General features: G+C 30.4%; 1 protein-coding gene and 1 pseudogene across 5 annotated transcripts; one reads left to right on the forward strand and one right to left on the reverse strand.

The window, feature by feature from the left end:
* Window positions 1-6,475: 6,475 nt before the first annotated feature.
* Window positions 6,476-20,645, forward strand: LOC132945780 (uncharacterized). 5 transcript variants are annotated; one of them, XM_061015537.1, is made up of 9 exons: window positions 6,476-6,840; window positions 7,438-7,588; window positions 7,680-7,868; window positions 7,954-8,461; window positions 8,561-8,788; window positions 14,255-14,491; window positions 14,795-15,876; window positions 18,579-18,717; window positions 18,867-20,645. In XM_061015537.1, exons 7-9 carry the CDS (start codon window positions 15,277-15,279, stop codon window positions 19,007-19,009), a joined length of 882 nt encoding a protein of 293 aa, XP_060871520.1. In that variant the 5' UTR covers window positions 6,476-6,840; window positions 7,438-7,588; window positions 7,680-7,868; window positions 7,954-8,461; window positions 8,561-8,788; window positions 14,255-14,491; window positions 14,795-15,276; the 3' UTR covers window positions 19,010-20,645. The 5 variants fall into 5 exon arrangements, with proteins under 5 accessions (XP_060871520.1, XP_060871524.1, XP_060871521.1 ...); XM_061015541.1 differs by having other exon boundaries at window positions 6,476-7,588; window positions 7,954-8,491; XM_061015538.1 differs by having other exon boundaries at window positions 6,476-7,588; window positions 8,561-8,783.
* LOC132944687 (uncharacterized) lies at window positions 7,433-10,231 on the reverse strand (annotated as a pseudogene).
* Window positions 20,646-22,530: the final 1,885 nt, after the last annotated feature.

Raw genomic sequence — 22,530 nt, forward strand, 5'->3', positions numbered from 1 at the left:
TGAAATTATCGTTCACCACGCCACTGTTCACACGTAATGAAAATTCACACATAATTTTACAATTCTATATATATTTCTATTTATATTTATGTAATGTATCTTATTATATTGTCATATGTAGATACAATTTATACAATAGAGTTAAAATTAAAAATATCGATTTGGCTATCATTATAGCTAACCTCATGATTCTATTTACAGGATCATTTATTAAATTATTGGTTTTCTGTAGGAGTTTTAGGTTTTAGATGAAACAATGTAATACTTCAAATATACAAATTGAAATAAAGAACGCACTGATTATTGCTCGCATAAGGAGTCCAGTTGTCGCTCGTTGAAATCGGTTTTTTGAGACTTGAGAGGTTGTTACTCTGGTGGTTGGTGCTCATGCACTCGTTTAAGGGACGACACGGATATGCCGACCAGAGAGTGGTAGGTGGTTTTATCAAACGTTTTTGTATTTTCCCCGAACTAGATTTCTCTTCGGCGGCAAAGACCTTTTTGTCGGTGACAATAGTTTTATTCGGGATGACTGATTTCTACGAACGACAGTCTGGCCGTTATTTATTATTCTGTAAGATTTTAGTTTATTTATTATAATGATGTGTGATATCATTACAATATGGTGAACGAGATCATAAGGTTGACGTAGAATATCACATTTGTATTATATAAAGCGAAGGAAACTATTTTGAATGGATTCAGGGCATTGAATATGTGTATTTTCAGAGCGTGACCAGACTATCAAATTATATTTCCAGATTTTCTAGAATAGAACGTACCAGTGAAAAATATAACGTTTTAAAGGCATAAGTAAAATCTTTAGATTTCTCCTACTAATGAATCGTAGAATCGATGACGAATTTTGGAAATATATAAACAATGTTTAATGATAGATGAATTCGAACTAAACGTAACACCTAAATCAAGATGAAACAATATATTATCTAAATACCTAATAATTATGAAGAACTGGAGTGCGAGACCTAGAAAATGACATTACTTTGCAATTATCAATATTTTACAATAATTGTTTTTCACACCAGATTGATAAGACATTTAAGTCATTTTGCAAAAAAACAGAATCTGAGGATGATTTTATTAATTAAAAACAATTTCATATTATATAATATTATATGATATATTGAAAAGAATAGTCAAAGCTAAGAAAATAACAGGCGGTACCGATATGAAACCGATAAGCGCGTTAGACGCAATATAATTAATTCCTAACTATTCAGGACAATTCGAAATATATCCATTTTTAAATGCATGCGAAGTAATTATAAGTACGGTAGACTCAGAACAGCACCCTTTCATGTTAAAAATAATAGCAGCTACTAAACTATCGGACAGAGCTTTTAACGTAACCAGATATAAGGAAATTATAGAATGGGGCGATATGAAAAAAATATTGTTCGACGCATTCGAAAGTCCCTACGGAGCAGCTAACTTACAAATCGAATTAAACATAGTAAAAACATGTTTCCACGTGTAGTCGTAGGATTTGTCTATGTCAAGACTTATAAGACTCTTATACTTAATGTGTTTTTTCTATGTATAATTATTGTATAATAATAGACTCAAATGCATGTCAAAAAAATTTCATATTATACAATATATCTATATGATAGAGTCTATGATATGTTTCATGAAGTATATCTTAATTACACGATTGTTCAAGTTCTAGAATATATAGAAATATAATATTTATAATAATAATAATATATATGTATATATTATATATATATAATATAATATAATATTAGGTATACCTAATCTATATAACTAGTACGTAGGTATTATAAATTTGCAACAACAGATAAATAAATATTTCCGTTTTATATTTTACGTTTGAATTATTCATTTTATTCTACTTCGACATAATTAATATTAATTTTATTTAGACACTTGAAAAACGAATAGTCGTGGTGGGGGAAACTTCACTTATACATTTAGTGGGGGTTAAAAATACTGCAATGAAGTCTCCTATTCCTTATTTAGTCGATCATAGGCGTTCACATATTATTAATAATAGTATAAGATTTATTAACCATTTGAGTGTTTAATATATTGTAGGCAGTTATTTATGAACCAGTCAACAATTAATACATTTTAATAAAATATTATATTTTTAGTGTTATTATCTTATTAAATTTACAGTATACTTTCATCGCCGGTCGATGGCCATGAAATCTTCGTTCTCCTGGCTAACATGTCTTTGTTTCATTTATGGTACGTAATAATTTCAATACATTACGATGCGTATATTATAATAGCTGATCCCGCTGGCACTTCGTCGCCCGTTAAATGTACCAATTCTATATGACTCAAACTTTGTTCAATTCGTTATTTAATATTCGGTTTATGGTGTATAAAATTTATCTTAACTTTTCTGTTGCCCGGAATAAAAATTCTGATTCGCAGCAGTATATTATCAGGTAGGCAACCTGCCTGCGGTAGATCGCGGACCCCGAGCTGTTTGTATACGTAAGTGTATGATTTAATTCTTGTAACGTCTCCTCTTCACCTGGGCTCTTACCCGTTCCGGTGTCGTTCTGTTTATATTAACGAGGTCTCAGAGACTCGACCTCGGTGTGTGATATTATTACTAGGGATCAGGGTTACCTTATGTGAAGCAAGTACTCAACGTAATGTATATATATATATATATCTCTGTTATTGATGTATTATAATTATATACTACAAGTTACAATATTGAAAGTATACTTATAAATTATAACTCCGGGCTACCGATCGGGCCATGGTGTGTCGTGGGTGCCGATGTCCAAATGTGGGTTGAGCTGGTCGTCCGCAGGTCCTCTTCAGGTCGTTGTCAGTCCTCGAGTTCCTCTATCGACCACCGACTATGACTCCTCATTCTTGACCATCCAACTATCAACCGCCGACTGTCTTCTATCGACTACCTCACTGTCGACTCTATCATAACTGACCCCCGCCAGGCGTCCAGGTCGGTTATTTACACGATGTGAGCTAAACATCGCGTCAGCATAATATATATTTCATACATATATACACATTTGTCATTACTAACACTCAGCATATTAGCCGTGCTCAACGTAGGGAGTAATGTACGATGTCGATGACGATAATCGTTACACTCTAAACTTTAGAGTCTAAAGTATCAAAATTGTACAAAGTTTGTCATTTTTACTTAATTTCACCTCCGGAGGATTAATATGATAAATTAATACTAAAGCCTAACGCAACCGTACTAAAATCCGATGAATAAAAAAAAAACAAATTTAACACTTTTTAAATTAGCCTATCTTCTTCCCAGAGGTCTAATCTACACAAAAATATTAATTTATATCTTATCTCTATACTATAAAATGATAGCGTTTGTTTGTATGTTCGGGATACACTCCGAATCGACTGAACCGATTTCGAAAATTCTTTCACCAATACAAAGCCACATTCTTTGTGAGTGTCATAGGCTAATTTAAAAAGGGAAGTGATCACCCCCGGTCGGTGTTCAAACAGGAATTTTGAGATTTACAATAGAAATTTTATCACGTATTGGCTGTGAATAATTATAATCGTTAATTACTCCACTAAAACGCAAAATATTTGAAAATCCTTTCTTATTGCACGGTGAAAATATGAGAAGAACCTCTATTCCAAATTTCAAGTCCGTACGTTGAGTAGTTTTTTAGATACAGCGATCGGTGAGTCAGTGGTATTTGGATTTTATATGTATAGATAACTAATTATTGACTTACATTATCGGACTTTATTTATGCCTAAAACCTGCTCCGTGATATCCTCTTTCATTTAAAAAAAACTGCATGACAATTGGATAAGAAGTTTCGAAGCCAAACCGTAACAAAGATTTCCTCTTTTGCTTGATTTCAGTTATATATATATAGATTACCTCATCTATCTACTATATAATACATATTTGATATTACCTATTATTACCTATATTTATATTATTTAAGTAAACGCAAAGCATACATTTAAAATTTAAATATAAATCTTATTTATATTTTTTACATTGGCTGCACCACCCTTATATAGACGTGGCAGTATAATAGGGAAGACCTGGGACAAAACAAACAAATGATGAATTTATCTTTGCATGATAATATTGTTAAAAACTTGTAGGGATTCCCCTAATCCCCTGTGTTACTTCTCCGGTTTCCCCACTATATGAGACATATTGACCAATGTTAATTGTTCTTGAGATTTGTTTACTACTTTGGGACTGTCCTGAAGTGATACAAAATAATGTTTTCAATTCCTCCCGTTTTATACTAATCGTTTATTTAGTGGATACGTTTTTAAAATTTGGATTTATCTAATTTGAAATTCAAATTAATAGTTTCTCAGTTATAAAAATGTAGCTAAAGATAATTATAGGGCTTTAGACTGGTTTATAAAAATATAAAATATATGACGTTATATCGAATCTAGTAGGTGCGTATTTATGCGTAGGTTATTTATTTTGGTTTGGATGTACCTTAAGCTGTCAATTGTAGATTTAAATTTCGGAATCTGTTTTGGAAATTTGATACTTACTGTGTTTTTTCTATGTATTATATATGCCTTGAATTTGCGTTTTTTTAAGGGTTGTTTTAGGGTGGCTTACCCGTCATAAAAATCTTTATCGAATATTTGATTATTTCTGTTTGCAATTGGTTTCACGTAAGAAAAAAAATATGGCCTTCCTACTATTCGCTGAACGTGGATTGTCCATCTCGGTTATATTTATCCCCAGGCAACGCCGGGTAATATAGCTAATAGGTATAATAATTGTATAATAATAGACTCAAATGCATGTAAAAAAATATAAACAATATAAAAAAGGTGGATAAGTGGATGTCGCTCTGCTGTACGGTAGGTTACAAGTGGGTCACTGTAATGGATGGTGTTAAATTTGAATTCAATAATATAATATCATTGTATAAGAAAAACGATTCTGAGCGAAAACGGTCAGTCAGCCTATGATTTTACCAAGTATATTTGATGATATTATTGTGAATAAAGTAATTTATATATAACCTATTTACGTGGAGCCTTGTTTTAAATGTTCAATCCTTAGCCATAAAAGTTAAAAATTTATAAATTTATAAATTTTTAACTACAAAATAATTAATAAATTATAAATTTGAAAATGTTGTCAACATTTGAACTTTAAATGCTTATAAAAAAAAATTGTGCGTATGTATTTTTAATATTTTTCAACTGCTATTAGAACGATATATCAGGGGCCTTATATTAAATTTTCACGCTTTTTTACCCAACAAATAAAAATTTATTGATATTTATAGAAAAAAAAACTAAAAAAATTGAAAACTGACATTGTCCGTAAACAGCTCAAAAAGAGTCAAAATATTTTCAACATTTTATGGTGTATAGCAAATGCTAATATAAACATTCAGTCAAAATTTCATGTCCCTACGGTCATTTGTTTTAGAGTTACACCAAAAACCAAAATCGATTTTCTCGAAAACAGATTTTGCGTAAAAATTCCCGTTTTTCCTTAATTTTTCTTTTGTTTTTCACGTCGCTTGTGAAAACTACTAGGAAATTTTTACTTTTCAGAAAAGTTACTATTGAAGAAAGTCCAAGCACTTTTACTGTCCTAAAAGGTAATGACAGACACAAAAATAAAAAAAAAAATAAAAAAAAAAACACACATCATTGTAGAATCAATACATTCATCGCTTCGCTCAGAATCTAAAACGGTTATTATCCAAATGTCAAATGGAATCTTCTAGAATCTAAAATTGATTTATTACCAAACATTTTCGCTTATATATTACTCACATGACTCCCAAGCACATTTCTTATAAATTAAAACTATTAATAATAACTAATTGTGTTAAATATTATATAATAAGTACATACTTTGAATTTTGATCGAATTTAATTCAAATGCATAACATAATATTATGTTATGTTTTTATATATTATACTATAATCTATATATAAAACACACCATGATAACATTTCCATAAAATTTTAATTTTTTTTATTTTATTTATTCATGGTCTAGCATCAATTACTAAGTTATTCGCTTGCAACCAAAAAAAGAATTATATTAGTTACATATAAATAATAAAATGGTTTCCTTGGATTAAGTTGTGCATATCAATAGTTTTAGAAATGTGATGATTTTGTTGGTGTTGTCTTGGATTGGGCTAAGGGCTTCGAAGAGGTTTTTAGACATTTCTAGGCTTTTTCTGGTTATTTCTATATGGTTTAGACACTAGACAAGAACCCGCTTGACTGTAAGAGGTTCTCCGCAGGTTTGGCACATTACAGGATCTTCTCTGCGCATAAGATGTCCATGGGACATCTTTGAGTGACCTATACGTAATCTATTAATAACTACTTCATCTTTGCGATTTGATGTATGGGGTTTAATCAGTATATGGTAGTATTTTCAATTTTTTAATATAATTTTACATGGATACAATTTATTAATAGGTAATATGCGTTCTATAAAAATATTCTGTATTTGACAAATAATCTCGAAGATTTCATAGTTAAACTATTTTGAATTATACATTTCAACTCCAATATTTATATAACTGGTATGTACTACCAATTGAATAGCTACCAATAAAAACATTATATATTTATTGTAAGAAATTGTTGTTGTTTGATGAATGAGGTGAATTTGTGTATAGTATGGAGGGATTTATCTCACCTCCTCCATCTGATTAACATTATAATTGTGTGGGCTACTCCACCAGACCTATATAATTAATGTATACGTCATTATTATAACACGAGTTATTTGTTTTAGGAACGGGCATAATGTGCAATCCATTAACCGAAAAACGTCAAATTGTCTCATGTTCAGTGTGGGTAACTATATTCTGTCTTAACAAAATACTATTACCTACTAATAATCATCACCAGTGGCGTATATATAATTTAATTCCAGGGAGGGGGAGGGGGAATCCAGAATGGGATTCTCGACATTATAATTAATGATAATAACTCTACACACACATACTTTTATTTTCTAGTATGGAGGGTGTTGAACCTCTTACCGAGATATACGCCACTGATCGTCACTTCCTTATAAACCTACAATCCTACATAGTATATTTTGTAAATATATAATATAATATTAGGTGCTTGAATGTTTGGTTATTTTAAAAAATAAAAATTTCAAATAATATTTCATAACTATTTTTAAGTTTGTTAAGGGTGTGATTAAATCCCTAAATCCCCTTAAATTCTAATGATTTTTAAATTATTAACCATTCCTAAATTACTAAACATTCAAAACGAATAAACGTAGGTACCTATACCTATTAAAGGTGTTGTGACTATGAAGTTATAAGGTAGGTATATATTAACATTTCTATGTTATAGACTAAATGCTTATAAAAATTATGTTTGTTATGAATTATTTTTATAACATTATAATAAATTATTTTTTCTTAAAACTTCAAGCATATTGATACATTGCAAGTTGTGTTAACAGAAACATGTTCAGCTGTACAAATAAGGAGTGCGTTGATCTGGCGTCAATTTGCGATGGACTCGCAGATTGTTCAGATAAGTCAGATGAAACCCAAAGTCTGTGTGCTTCATTTTTTAAAACGTACGGAAATAAAGCTAATAAGTTTTAAGGGATTTATAAAATATATAATATCTGTTCTTATTTTGTATTTATATTATTTATGTAAATATAGATGTCCGGGATCTGCGTTTCGTTGTAATTACGGTGAATGTGTAAGTAAAAATTCAAAATGTAATGGTAAGTACGAATGTGTCGATGGATCAGATTAAAAATTACCTGAATGTAAAAAACTAGACTTAAGTATTTCTTCAAGCCCTACAAGACCGCAACAGACTCAAGGAACCAGTCAGGCTAAATGCATGTAAGTAATTGATTTTCATTTCTAAATTGTAAAACTGTTTGATTAGAATATATTTATATATTTAATGATTTGCATCTTTTCATAGGATTTGTATAATATTCATAAGAATTAATTATGTGACTTGGCGCGACATGAGAGTAAGTAACAGCCGCTACCATTAATTCCTGGATGGATGATCACCCGGGTTCATAGTGGCAATAACCTTGCCAAGCATAGGTACCTACACACGTACCAACCAACCGTTCCAACCCCTACAAGAGCTATAATGGCCATAGTTGCAGGGGTTAAGACTTATAAAAAAAAAATTACCTATTATAATAATATATACACGAGTATTATTAATATCAATAAAAAACTTTGGATTTTGTGTAAAAATCATAATATATTTATTGTTTATAGTATATTTTACTAATATTATATGTTATAATGCAACTATTAATTTGTAAAAATAAAAAAATATTTTTATTATTAAGAAATCTAGAGGAATACCGTTGTTCATCTGGCCAATGTATAGATATAACATCCATTTGTGATGGAACTTTAGATTGCAATGACGGATCTGACGAAACATCAGAATTGTGTAAACCAAGGGTGTACGTATTCATCGGAATTTAAAAAGAAATGTACAACATGCATATCACATGTAACTGTTATAATTAGCTATTATATTATTAACATTTAACGTTTTAAAGGTGTCCAACGAGTACGTTCAAGTGCAAGTATGGTGCCTGTATAAGTAATCGAAAAAAATGCGACGGTTTGCAGCACTGAGCTGACGGTTCCGATGAAGCAGACTGCAATGGAAACCCCAAACCTTTGCCATTATTTAACTGAACCTCGCAAATCATGCAGAGGCCGACCACAACATCTGCACCGCAGTATCAAACTAGTAGACCAACAACGCAGACCAATAATGTGAGGTATTGTTCTGTTTATGTTTTTGTAATGTTAACATTTTTTTCTTCAAAAGATATCAATGCACATAATTTAAGATGGGCTAAACAAATGTTATTGGCAAAAACGTTTAAAACGCTTCGACATGGATTTGGTTAATTATAAATGTTAAGAGCGCCACTGTTACGCGGTATATTATTTATATGGTAGGTAACTATATTAAAACGTTGTCAATGTCTGGTACTGCGTGTATCTTTACATCATGAGATGATTTAGATGTTAGACAGGACACTTAGTTATACCTATAGTGGCGATTAAAATTTAACATAAACTTAAATAAAATATTAACAATATCAATATTGTTTTACTTTGGTGATCAACTACTGAAAGCAATACAAAGTGCAAGCAATGAATCTAGACTAGATTGGCATACGCATATCTAGCAAGTTGAACGATTATCATTATACATTTTGTTGATTAATCAAAATGTACCAATACCTATTTGATGGGTTTGATTGGTGACTATCGACTTCAAATGTCATTAACTGATCATTTACAACCAAATCAATAATGAGTGGTTCATTTACTTTTAAACTTTCAATACTATTTATACATTGTATATTATTAACAGTTTCTACTAATTTAATAGTTTTTTTTCTTATTTCTACACATTACCGATACATGTCCTTTTAGTTTGCAATTGAAACACTCCCATTGCTTTTCTGGACAGTTACGAGCATCATGAGTTCTTCCACACCGGTAACATTGACTCGTCTACTTACTTGATCCCTGTTGTGACTGACTGTACGATTGACTACCTCGTTTTGACCCCTCGGCGCTTTGATTGTTTGACTGACTACTACTTGGTACTGCACTGGTATTTTTCTTTAACTGATCTGTCTTAGACTGTGGTTTATTTTTGTAATTTTTTGCGATCCAATTTACTTGAGATTTATTTTTTATATGGTTGGACTGATTTTTCACTAATTCTGAGTCCAAAGCTTTTTCACATGCTTTCTGAAAAGTTAGTGATGACTCTCCCAGTAATTTTCTTTGACAAGCTTCATCCGTAGACCTACAATTAGTCTGTCGCGAAGTGCATCATCCAAAAATGTGTCAAATTCACAGTGACTTGCTAACTTTTTTAACGTAGTGATAAATTCTTGTACCGATTCCCCCGGACTTTGACAGCACTGATTAAATTTAAAACGGTCACTCACCACTAAACGCCGTGGCGAATATATCGCGTCCAAATATGTGACTAGTTCTTCAAAAGTCTTTTCTGAGGGATGACACGGTAAACATGCGTTATTCAATTGACTGTAGGCTTCTGAACCTATAAACGCAATGAGGTGCTTTTGACGTTGATCGTCTTTCACTTTTAACACTGACAACTGAGCCCTTAAACGATCATGATAATTTTTAAACGGTTCCTCATCTGGCACATAGGACGAAATTTTGTTCGACATTATGAACTTCGTTTGTACGTTTGCAAGACCACAAAAGAAACCAAACACTTTTCATATATTAATCACGCACATTAGAATCTATACGATTTCCTTTATATATTTTTAACAAAAAAAAACGTATAACGCATTTTCTTCGTCGCCAAATGTTATATTTGTATTCATTTATACAGACACGCGGAGTGCAGCGGACGAAAAAACATCTACAGCGAGTACGATCTGATTAAGACTGTTTATTATAATATATAACGGCTATCGCAGTATCGCGCTGTCGTCGATACCGATTACATAATAGTATAAATATTAATTAGGTAGGTAACATACATAACAAGTATACGGACATATAGATAATATAATATAATAACGATAGCTGCAAACGACAACGAAATTAATGCATACTGCATAATGCATATAGTTGCATCGTGGACATTTGCTACATACAAAGGTGTTATATCATTGATCATGACAATTTATGTATTATTTGAGATACATTCCGGTGTATAACGTATGCTTTAGCGAAACTTTAAAAAATCTCTGAGGTAATTACCTCTGAAATTATCGTTCACCACGCCACTGTTCACACATAATGAAAATTCACACATAATTTTACAATTCTATATATATTTCTATTTATATATATGTAATGTATTTTATTATATTGTCATATGTAGATACAATTAACTAATTGTTCTTGAGATTTGCTTAATTCTTTGGGACTGTCCTGTGGTGATACAAAATGTTGTTTTCAATTCCTCCCGTTTTATACCAATCTTTTATTTAGTGATGGATACGTTTTTTAAAATTTGGATTTATCTAATTTAAAATTCAAATTAATAGTTTCTCAGTTATAAAAATGTAGCTAAAGATAATTATAGGGCTTAAGACTAGTTTATAAAAATATTAAATATATGACATTATATCGAATCTAGTAGGTGCGTATCTATTATACTTGCTACTTGGACTATTTTTATAAATTATAAATAATGATAGATAAATATGTATTATTGACATTTTTGTATTTCTATAGCCCCCATATCTTGCAAACCCATTATTACCGATCATCCCTGAAGATCAATTTCAATTTATTTATATTTTTTAAGTAGATTTTGTATTGTGTTTGTTTTTTTGCTCCCGTAAAAAATATTTAAGTCGTCTACGAACAGAGTGTATTTGAGGGGTTCAGTGATGGTGTTGGATATATTGTTTATGGCTAAAATAATGTATAATAATGTAAATAATGTAAAATGATATCAGGATAAACTTGTGGGATTCCATTTTCTTGCAAACATTTCTCAGAAGATGACGTGTTGCCTATTTTTGATTGGAATGCTATGGTTATGTCCAATAAGTAGGTTTCCGTGGCATGATATTGTGCTTTGTTTTTAAATGATTCCGTGTTTCCACGTGCATTCGTAGGATTTTTCTATGTCAAGACTCATAGATTCTTTTTCGGTTATTTATTTTGTTTTGGATGTACCTTAAGCTGTCAATTGTAGATTTAAATTTCGGAATCTGTTTTGGAAATTTGATACTTAATGTGTTTTTTCTATGTATTATATAAGCCTTGAATTTGCGTATTTTTAAGGGTTGTTTTAGGGTGGCTTACCCGCCATTAAAATCATTATCGAATATTTGTTTATTTCTGTTTGCAATTGGCTTCACGTAAGAAAAAAAATATGGCTTATGAATAATAAATATGGTTACATTTATCCCCGGGCAACGCCAGGTAATATAGCTAATAGGTATTATAATTGAATAATAATAGACTCAAATGCATGTAAAAAAATATAAACAATATAAAAAACGGTTAATATCCAAATGTCAAATGGAATCTTTTAGAATCTAAAGTTGATTTATTACCAAACAATTTTTCTTATATAATACTCACATGACTCCCAAGCACATTTCTTAAAAATTAAAACTATTAATAATAACTAATTGTGTTAAATATTATATAATAAGTACATACTTTGAATTTTGATCGAATTTAATTCAAATGCATAACATAATATTTTGTTATGTTTTTATATATTATACTATAATCTATATATAAAACACACCATGATAACATTTCCATAGAATTTAAATTTTTTTTATTTTAATATAATTTTTTATTTTATTTATTCATGGTCTAGCATCCATTACTAAGTTAGACTAACTTAGTTTGTTCAGATAAGTCAGATGAAACCCAAAGTCTGTGTGCTTTATTTTTTAAAACGTAGGGAAATAAAGCTAATAAGTTTTAAGGGATTTATAAAATATATAATATCTGTTCTTATTTTGTATTTATATTATTTATGTAAATATAGATGTCCGGGATCTGCGTTTTGTTGTAATTACGGTGCATGTGTAAGTAAAAATTCAAAATGTAATGGTAAGTACGATTGTGTCGATGGATCAGATGAAAAATTACCTGAATGTAAAAAATTAGACTTAAGTATTTCTTCAAGCCCTACAAGACCGCAACAGACTCAAGGAACCAGTCAGGCTAAATGCATGTAAGTAATTGATTTTCATTTCTAAATTGTAAAACTGTTTGATTAGAATATATTTATATATTTAATGATTTGCATCTTTTCATAGGATTTGTATAATATTCATAATAATTAATTATGTGACTTGGCGCGACATGAGAGTAAGTAACAGCCGCTACCACTAATTGCTGGATGTATGATCACCCGGGTTCATAGTGGCAAAAACCTTGTCACGCATAGGTATCTACACACGTACCAACCAACCGTTCCAACCCCTACAAGAGCTATAATAGCCATATGTTGTTTTTTTGTGTGGTCAATTTCAAAATAATTGTCAATGCAAAGCGCCACATCACAAATTGGACAATAGTATGACATTTCTTTTTTACAACGATCTAATTTTCCCATTTTAAAATTATTCATGTCTGGCCGAGTGTCTGTGTAATGCGCGTGTGTCGGTTTGTGTGTGCGCAAGCGCAGAAAAATAATCAATACCCTCTAGCGTTGGCAATTTCTCGTTTCTCATATTTTGTTTATCATTTCGGCGCTGCGGTGACAGACGAACGCTAGTTGTAACTTTTATTTCAAGGCTATAATATATAAATCACACGAATCCTGTCGATAAAACATATATTTTGTGAGTATAATACATATAATATTATATAGTTATTCTCGTGACCATGTAATAATACATAATAATACACGAATGTATATTGTATTATAATTATTTATGTCAAACACTTCGTAAATACTACTTCTAAAATAGTAGTCTGGGTGGAACTAGTCTACCAAAACATGAGGTGTTGTTGGACGAGTTCATACCTAAGATATCGATCTGATATTAAGTTGATACAATATAATAATAATAAATATATTTTTACCAATATTGTTTTTTTGTGTGGTAAATTTCAAAACAATTGCTAATGCCAAGCGGCACATCACAAATTAGACAGTAGTATGACGTTTCTTTTCTACAACGATCTAATTTTCCCATTTTAAAGTTATTTATGTCTGGCCGAGTGTCTGTGTAATGCGCGTGTGTGGGTTTGTGTGTGCGCAAGCGCAGGAAAAATAATCAATACGCTCTAGTGTCGGACATTTTGTATTTTTGAGTCCTGCGCTTGACTAACCTTTAATGACTAAAATGGGTTCTTGTTTTTTATACCTTGTCATTTAGGCGCTTCGGTTAACAGGCGAACGCTAGTTGTAACTTTTATTTTAAGGCTATAAATCACCCGAATATTGTCGAAAAACATATTTTGTGAGTATAATACAAATTATATTAGAGTTATTCTCGTGACCATATAATAATACATAATAATACAAGAATGTATATTGTATTATATTTATGTCAAAAACTTCGTAAATACTACTTCTATAGTAGTCATGGGAGAGTTATCACTTCGGGGTCTTGTAAAAGGGGGGAGTTGGATGAGTTCATACCTAATAGCTATCGATCTGATATTAAGTTGATACAATATAATAAATATTAATATTTATTTAAAATAATAAAACAAATATTCTTATAAATATTTTATAATATTGTCCATAGGTTAAACTGTATAAGAATAAATGGCTGATACACCTATTTGGTGTGTTATTGAGTATGATGGTGGTGGTGTACAAATTGAACCTAAAAGTTGAACGGACACTGGGTCATCAGGAACCAGCTATTGGCCCAAACGAGGAGTTTTTATTTCAGACCTACAATACCTTAATGCAGTAAAACATAATACAAGTCCTGAAATAACTTGGCCAGACTGTAAGACATCTACACTGGGATTCTATGGTAATTTCAAACTTTATAAATATTATATTTTGTATAGGACAGTATTAAAATATATAGTTGAAACTTGAAAGCATACCTGATAAATGATAATCCTTACACTTAATTTAATAAAATATGGTATGACTATAAATTCATGGCAGTCGGATTTCACTATTATTAATCGCTTAAAAGTAAATTACTATGCTAAAGACCAAACTCAATAAACGTTTGTACAAATCATCTAATTTATACTTGCAATGTAATTATTGTTTGTAGGAATATTTAATTTGTTTTATTTTAATAATTTAATCAAATGTATTTTAGATGACTTCGAAGATGCCAAACGTAAACTAAAAAAATCTGAAGTCAATGCAGACCTTAACACAGATGTGGAAAAAGAAAAAAAAAGCCGAAAAAAGTGGAAGAAAAAAAAAACATTTGTTAGTTCTAGTGACAATCCTGAACCTTAAGTAACGCCCGCTATTAAAATAAAACTATTTCCTAAACCACAACAACCAAGTACATTGCCACAAAGTTTATATTTAAATGAATCTGCATTGCATTTTCCTGAAAAATTACGCTCTCACAGAATCCCTTTCTAAATTTTCCGTATCAACTACATCATTTACCACATAGTAAATATTATAAATAATATAATTATTCGATTTGATTTAAAAGTACACAACAATAGCAAATAGATTAAATACAGTAATTTTATAATATACATTGCCTTTGCGATTCTTTGACCGGTCCACTCCCATCCAGCCACTATTACACAAATAACAATTTATAATAATATCGACATCATGAATTCACGCGCATCTTTGAGTTGCTTGCTGGCCGTCATAGCCAACTTCATCCCTGAGGCGGCCCTGAGCGGCGCCCGCATTGTGTCACGTCTGGTCATAATGGCTGACCGCAATTCGAACTTGTTGATCGTCCTCAAAAAAGCCGTCAGCGCCGGATCCAAAATCACCGATCCAATTACATTTGTGATAAAAATTCCACCGATTAAGATTACCGCTGGCGACAGCGTTATGGAAATCCAGTGCTGTGAACCCAATGTTATCTTCACCAACGAAGAGAGACACATGTTTTGCCAGTCAATGGACGACCACATGTTACGCACGGTGTACCGGTGTCACGATGTCACGCTATACGACGACGGCAACCCCGAAAACGTGACAGTGGTGTACTGGACGTTGGTCAAGACGGCGTGGTACCAGCTCACGTTCCTGGCCCTGACCATATTGCCGTTCTGTTTAATGGTGATATCCGCACTAGTATACCACCTCTCAGAAAGCTTCGAGCACAGCCAATGCGTCGAAAACCTTACGAAGAGCATTGCATTGCCTTTTTTGCCGAGACAATCACACTACCGACTGTCACAGACTTTAAATCAACCGGTATGTCGGTATATATTTTTGTATACCTAATTAATTTATATTATCATAATTATATGGTTGATGACGTGGTGTTAAGTGGGAATATTCGATAAAGCCGGTAAAATGGTAATTATTATACTGTCAAGCGAGAGTCTGTGGTAAAGAAAAAACAAAATAAAACATGTTTCACTGAAAATATGTTTTTATAAATGTTTCAAAAAGTTGTATAAACTATATTGTAAAAAAATTAACATTCATTATTTATCTACCTATTTGTTTTGCATTATCACTAAAAAATTCCACTTAAATTCAAATTTATTATTCAAACACCAACAAGCACACACAGGCTGATAAAATTATAAGCAGGCATTAACCTGGTATTGATAAAACCTTAGTTTTCTTTAGTTCTATACAAATTAATGAAATTATAATACACCTACGTACTTATATTGCCTATTCAATTATTTGAAATATGAATATAATTATAATTAAAGTTGATATAATAATATAATATCTACCTAGATGCACACAACATTTATATTTCATGGCAGATGTAATGATACCTACATGTTCAAGTTTTTAAAAAGATGTTGTTTTAAACGTTTACGTATAATACAACGTTATGTAAACAAAACCCATTCTTTTAAAATGTCTAAACATTTTGTTCCAAACAGTTTTCTGCGGCATCGACGATTACAAACATATTATCGTATTATATTATTATAATATTATCACGTTGCGGGTCGGTGATTATACATCGCTGTTCGCAAAACATTGGTGAGTCCCAAATTATTAAGGACAAAAACAATTACGTTCAAAATATTTAAATGTATACATTTGTTTAAATAGATATAGGTATATTATAAACACGTAGGGAAAGGAGGGGTAGAACCGTCTATTAACTTCTAAGCATTGTAGAAAGAATTTGAATTTGGATTGCGTAACTATATTACATATATTGTCAGCTTCAATAATATTTAAGCATTTATATATATATATATATATATATATTGGACAAGTAATTTATTAGTTATAAATTATAAGTAAGTAAAGCTAAGATAAATTAAAAATGAGGGTATGTTGGTATTCAAAAGAGTAAAATTATTATAACAATACAAAATAGTAAAAATATAATTTTTTATCTAAAAATGTTGTCTTTTAACGATTTAAAATTATGTAAGAGAAATATTTTTAAACACGTTAGCTTTATCTGAAATAAAGTGTGTCTTACGTTAAGTGAATTATCCTGTATACTATAAAAGAACATTTTGCATGGTTGGAAATAAAAGTTTAAACATATTTTGCTCCAATATTAAAACTACACTTAAAACTTTAAAACTGTCTGATGTGTATTATAATAATATATTATAGTATTAACATAGGTACTGATGTCAATAAGCAATTTAAGGATGCAAAAATAAAAAATTCTTTCTTATCCTCTGAATGTCTAAATAATATTTGTATTACTCATCACGTGCTAACCGTGTCTAACGTGAAATAGTTGTTGTTCATAACTTTGTGTATGGCAAACATCTGAAATATTATCATAATTATATTGTTGATGACGTGGTGTTAAGTGGGAATATTCGATAAAGCCGGTAAAATGATTAGGTTATTAATTAATTATTATACCGTCAAGCGAGACCGTCTGTGGTAAGAAAAAACAAAATAAATAAGGTGGATAAGTGGATATACAAATTAATGAAATTATAATATACCTACGTATTTATATTGCCTATTCAAATATTTGAAATATGGATATAATTATAATCAAAGTTGATGTAATAATATAATACCTACCTAGATAAATAATCCTCAAAAATATTTAAGCATTTATATATATATATATATTTTGGACAAGTAATTTATTAGTTATAAATTATAAGTATGTAAAGTTAAGATAAATTAAAAATGTGGGTATGTTGGTATTCAAAAGAGTAAAAATATAATTTTTTATCTAAAAATGTTGTCTTTTAACGATTTAAAATTATGTAAGAGAAATATTTTTAAACACGTTAGCTTTATCTGAAATAAAGTGTGTCTTACGTTAAGTGTATCATCCTGTACACTATAAAAGAACATTTTGCATAGTTGGAAATAAAAGTTTAAACATATTTAGCTCCAATATTAAAACTACACTTAAAACTTTAAAACTGTCTTATAATAATATATTATAGTATTAACATAGGTACTGATGTCAAAGAGCAATTTAAGGATGCAAAAATAAAAAATTCTTTCTTATCCTCTGAATGTCCAAATAATATTTGTATTACTCATCACCGTGAAATAGTTGTTGTTCATAACTTTGTATATGGCAAAAATCTGAAATGCATGGTAGTTTTAGGTAAAACTTTCTTAACTAATGGAGAAATATATGAAACTCCTTGTCAGTCTAATTTACTTGATTGTTACTAAGTTAGTAGTATTTCCGAAAATATTCAAATTAGGCTAGTAACTGACATAATGTGCAAATGTATAGCTTTAGCATGGAAGCATGATATCAGTAATAGTCTAGCAGTTTTCCCACTATTGCATGGTGATTGCACTAAGACTAATTATTGATAAATGTATATAATATATTTGTTTTATGTATAAGCTAAATGGGAATAGTAAATTGTATGTATATGTAAACATATAACATTAAGTACCATAATCAAATATTGTTTTTTTTTTTAAATTATGAAACAAATATTCATATAAATATTTTATAATATTTTCCATAGGTTAAACTGTATAAGAATAAATGGCAGATACACCTATTTGATGAGTTATTAAGTTTGATGATGGTGGTGTACTGCAAATTGTACCTAAAAGTTGGACAGAGACTGGATCGCCAGGAACCAGCTATACTGGGATTCTATGGTAATTTTAAATTCATTTATAGATATTTTATTTTGTATAGGACAGTATTAAATATAGTTGAAACTTGAAAGCTTAGCTGATAAATGATAATCCTTACACTTAATTTAATGCAATATTAATATTTTTTTTTATTTTTCTCGGCGAAAAAGGCAATGCAATGCGACGAGAAGACGCTCATCGTAAGGTTTTCAACGTACGGCTGTGCTCACAGTTTTCCGAGAAGTGGTATACTATTGCGGTTATCAACATTATACAGAACGATAATATGGTCAAGACCAGGAACGTTATCTGATACCACGCCGTCTTGGTCAACGTTCCGTACACCACTGGCACGTTTTCGGGGTTGCCGTCGTCGTATAGCCTGACATCGTGACACCGACACACCGTGCGTAACAAGTGGTCGCTCATTGTCTGGCGAAAAATGTGCTTCCCTTCATTGGCGAAAATATTATTGGGTTCTCAGCACGGGATTTCCATATCGCTGTCGGCAGCGGTAATCTTGACCGGTGGAATTTTAATCACAAATGTAGTGGAATCGGTAATTTTGGACCCGGCGCCGACGACTTTTTTGAGGGCGATCAACAAGAACGAATTGCGGCCAGCCATTACGGCCGGACGTGACACAATGTATGCGCCGCTCACGTCCGCCTCGGTGATGAAGATGGCTATGGCGGCCAGCAAGCAACTCAAAGATGCGTGTGAATTCATGATGTCGATATTATTATAAATTGTTATTTATGTAATGGGGGCTGGATGGACGTGGACCGGTCAAAGAATCGCAAAGGCAATGTCTATTATAATATTACCGTATTTAATGTGTTTGGTAATTTTGTGTATTTTTAAATCAAATCGAATAATTATATTATTTATAATATTTACTGTGCGGTCAATAATGCAGTTGATACGGAAAATTTAGAAAGAGATTCTGAGAGAGCGTAATTTTTCAGTAAAATGCGCTGCGATAACACACCTGAATCAGTGACTGTAACGCAAAATACTCTGACGGACCCCGCGTCGTTTAAGGACTATTTATAACATATATCTAGAACCGGCGGTCGGCCGTTTTTAACTACAAGGTTGCTAACCACCTACTGCCCTTAGAAACGCCGCCGCCGCTGCCACTGACGATAAAGTTATCCCCCCTCTGATTCCCACCGCGTCCAGGACATTGAATTAGTACCTTTTTACAATATTACAAATATGTATTATTATTACAGAACAAATTCATAGAAAATGTATAAATTCTCCATCGAAATGTCTGTGAAAACCAAATATATTTGATACAAATGACATTCTGTTATTTGTCCGAAAAATTAATTAATAATTGAAAATTGTGAGGTTTTAATAAACTAAATTTTAGAATTGTACAAATACTTGATGATCATTGTAAAAAAAATATTGAGCCATTGTACTTAACCGAAATAAAGTATATTAAATTATTTACACGATGACCTTCAACGAGTATATTAATATGACAGTCACTTAAGTGTACACCACATTTGTTAATTTTTTTGGGGGGAGGAAGGTGGAGAGGAAATGTATGTATATTTTAACTACCTTTTACTCTTCAAAAAAATGTTTGTTTATATTATGGTAAATTCTCAATACAAATATATACTGTACTATTCTGAATGTATAATACTATAATGTAACTACCTAAATGTAGGTATAAATATGTGCAAATCGTTAAACGAATAATAAACTACATAATATTTAAATGTTCATACTTTTTAACTACCTGTTACTCTTCAAAAAAATGTTTGTTTATATCATGGTAAATTCTCAATACAAATACTGTACTATTATGAATGTATAATACTATAATGTAAGTACTTAAATGTAGGTATAAATATGTGCAAATCGTTAAACGAATAATAAACTACATAATATTTAAATATTCATAATATAGATGCAACTATTGATATCATAGCAGTTATACATAATACGACTTTGCAGATGTGTGTCATCACCCCGCTATAAAATAATATTCGATCATCCAGTTATATTTTATTTTCGTACTACAATACGTCAATACTATATAACACAACAAAAACCTTTCGTAAACTACATGTAAAAAAAAATATAAGTCTATAAGCACTATAAAGATGTGATATCATGAATAAATGCTTAGTATATTGAATTTAAGTAAACTTATTTTGTTTCAATAATTTATTTACTTGGCGAGGAATTATTTCTTAAAAGAAACAAAGTGTGATCAACAAAATAATTAAATGGCGAAGGATTATTAAAATATAACTTATTATTATTTAAAAAATATTATTATTTATTTAATAAATTATTGAAACAAAATAAGTTTACATAAATTCAATATACTTAGCATTTATGCACGATATCACATAGTGCTTAAAGGTCTTATATTTTTCTTACTTGGCCATTTTTACACGTAGTTTACGAAGGGTTTTTGTTATGATATCTTTATTTTTTAACATCAATGCAAACAATGATAATGTTTCTATATGTTTATCTTAATTTTATACATATATATAGTATATTGTATATACTATATTTTTATCTATAACTTTATCTAAATAATTATATTATTTGAGATACATTCCGGTGTATAACGTATGCTTTAATGACACGTAATGAAAATTCACACATAATTTTACAATTCTATATATATTTCTATTTATATATATGTAATGTATTTTATTATATTGTCATATGTAGATACAATTTATACAATAGAGTTAAAATTAAAAATATCGATTTGGGTATCATTATAGCTATAGCTTTAGCTGGTTATAATCGCATGATTCTATTTACAGGATCATTTATTAAATTATTGGTTTTCTGTAATTTTACTGTATAAAATATATGAGTAGATCTAGTTTGGCATTGTGAGACATAACAATTTAGTAATAATTTAGTATTTCAGAACTAACTATTATATGTAATCATTAATCAATTTATATACGAATTTTAAATCACTTATATTTCTCCTAACTGCAAGACTATTCATATTTAGTCCGTCTAACAATGGCTCTTAATATATGGTGAACGAGATCATAAGGTTGACGTAGAATATCACATTTGTATTATAATATAAAGCGAAGGAAACTATTTTGAATGGATTCAGGGCATTGAATATGTGTATTTTCAGAGGGTGACCAGACTATCAAATTATAATTCCACATTTTCTAGAATAGAACGTACCAGTGAAAAATATAACGTTTTAAAGGCATAAGTAAAATCTTTAGATGTCTCCTACTAATGAATCGTAGAATCGATGACGAATTTTGGAAATATATAAACAATGTTTAATGATAGATGGATTTGAACTAAACGTAACACCGAAATCAAGATGAAGCAATATATTATCTAAATACCTAATAATTATGGAGAACTGGAGTGCGAGACCTAGAAAATGACATTACTTTGCAATTATCAATATTCTACAATAATTGTTTTTTACACCAGATTGATAAGACATTTAAGTCATTTTGCAAAAAAACAGAATCTGAGGATGATTTTATTAATCAAAAAAATTTCATATTATATAATATTATATGATATATTGAAAAGAATAGTCAAAGCTAAGAAAATAACAGGCGGTACCGATATGAAACCGTTAAGCGCGTTAGACGCAATAAAATTAATTCCTAACTATTCAGGACACTCTGAAATATATCCATTTTTAAATGCATGCGAAGTAATTATAAGTACGGTAGACTCAGAACAGCACCCTTTCATGTTAAAAATGATAGCAGCTACTAAACTATCAGACAGAGCTTTTAACGTAACCAGATATAAGGAAATTATAGAATGGGGCGATATGAAAAAAATATTGTT

This window comes from Metopolophium dirhodum, chromosome 5 (assembly GCF_019925205.1).
Source record: "Metopolophium dirhodum isolate CAU chromosome 5, ASM1992520v1, whole genome shotgun sequence".
Lineage (NCBI taxonomy): Eukaryota > Metazoa > Arthropoda > Insecta > Hemiptera > Aphididae > Metopolophium > Metopolophium dirhodum.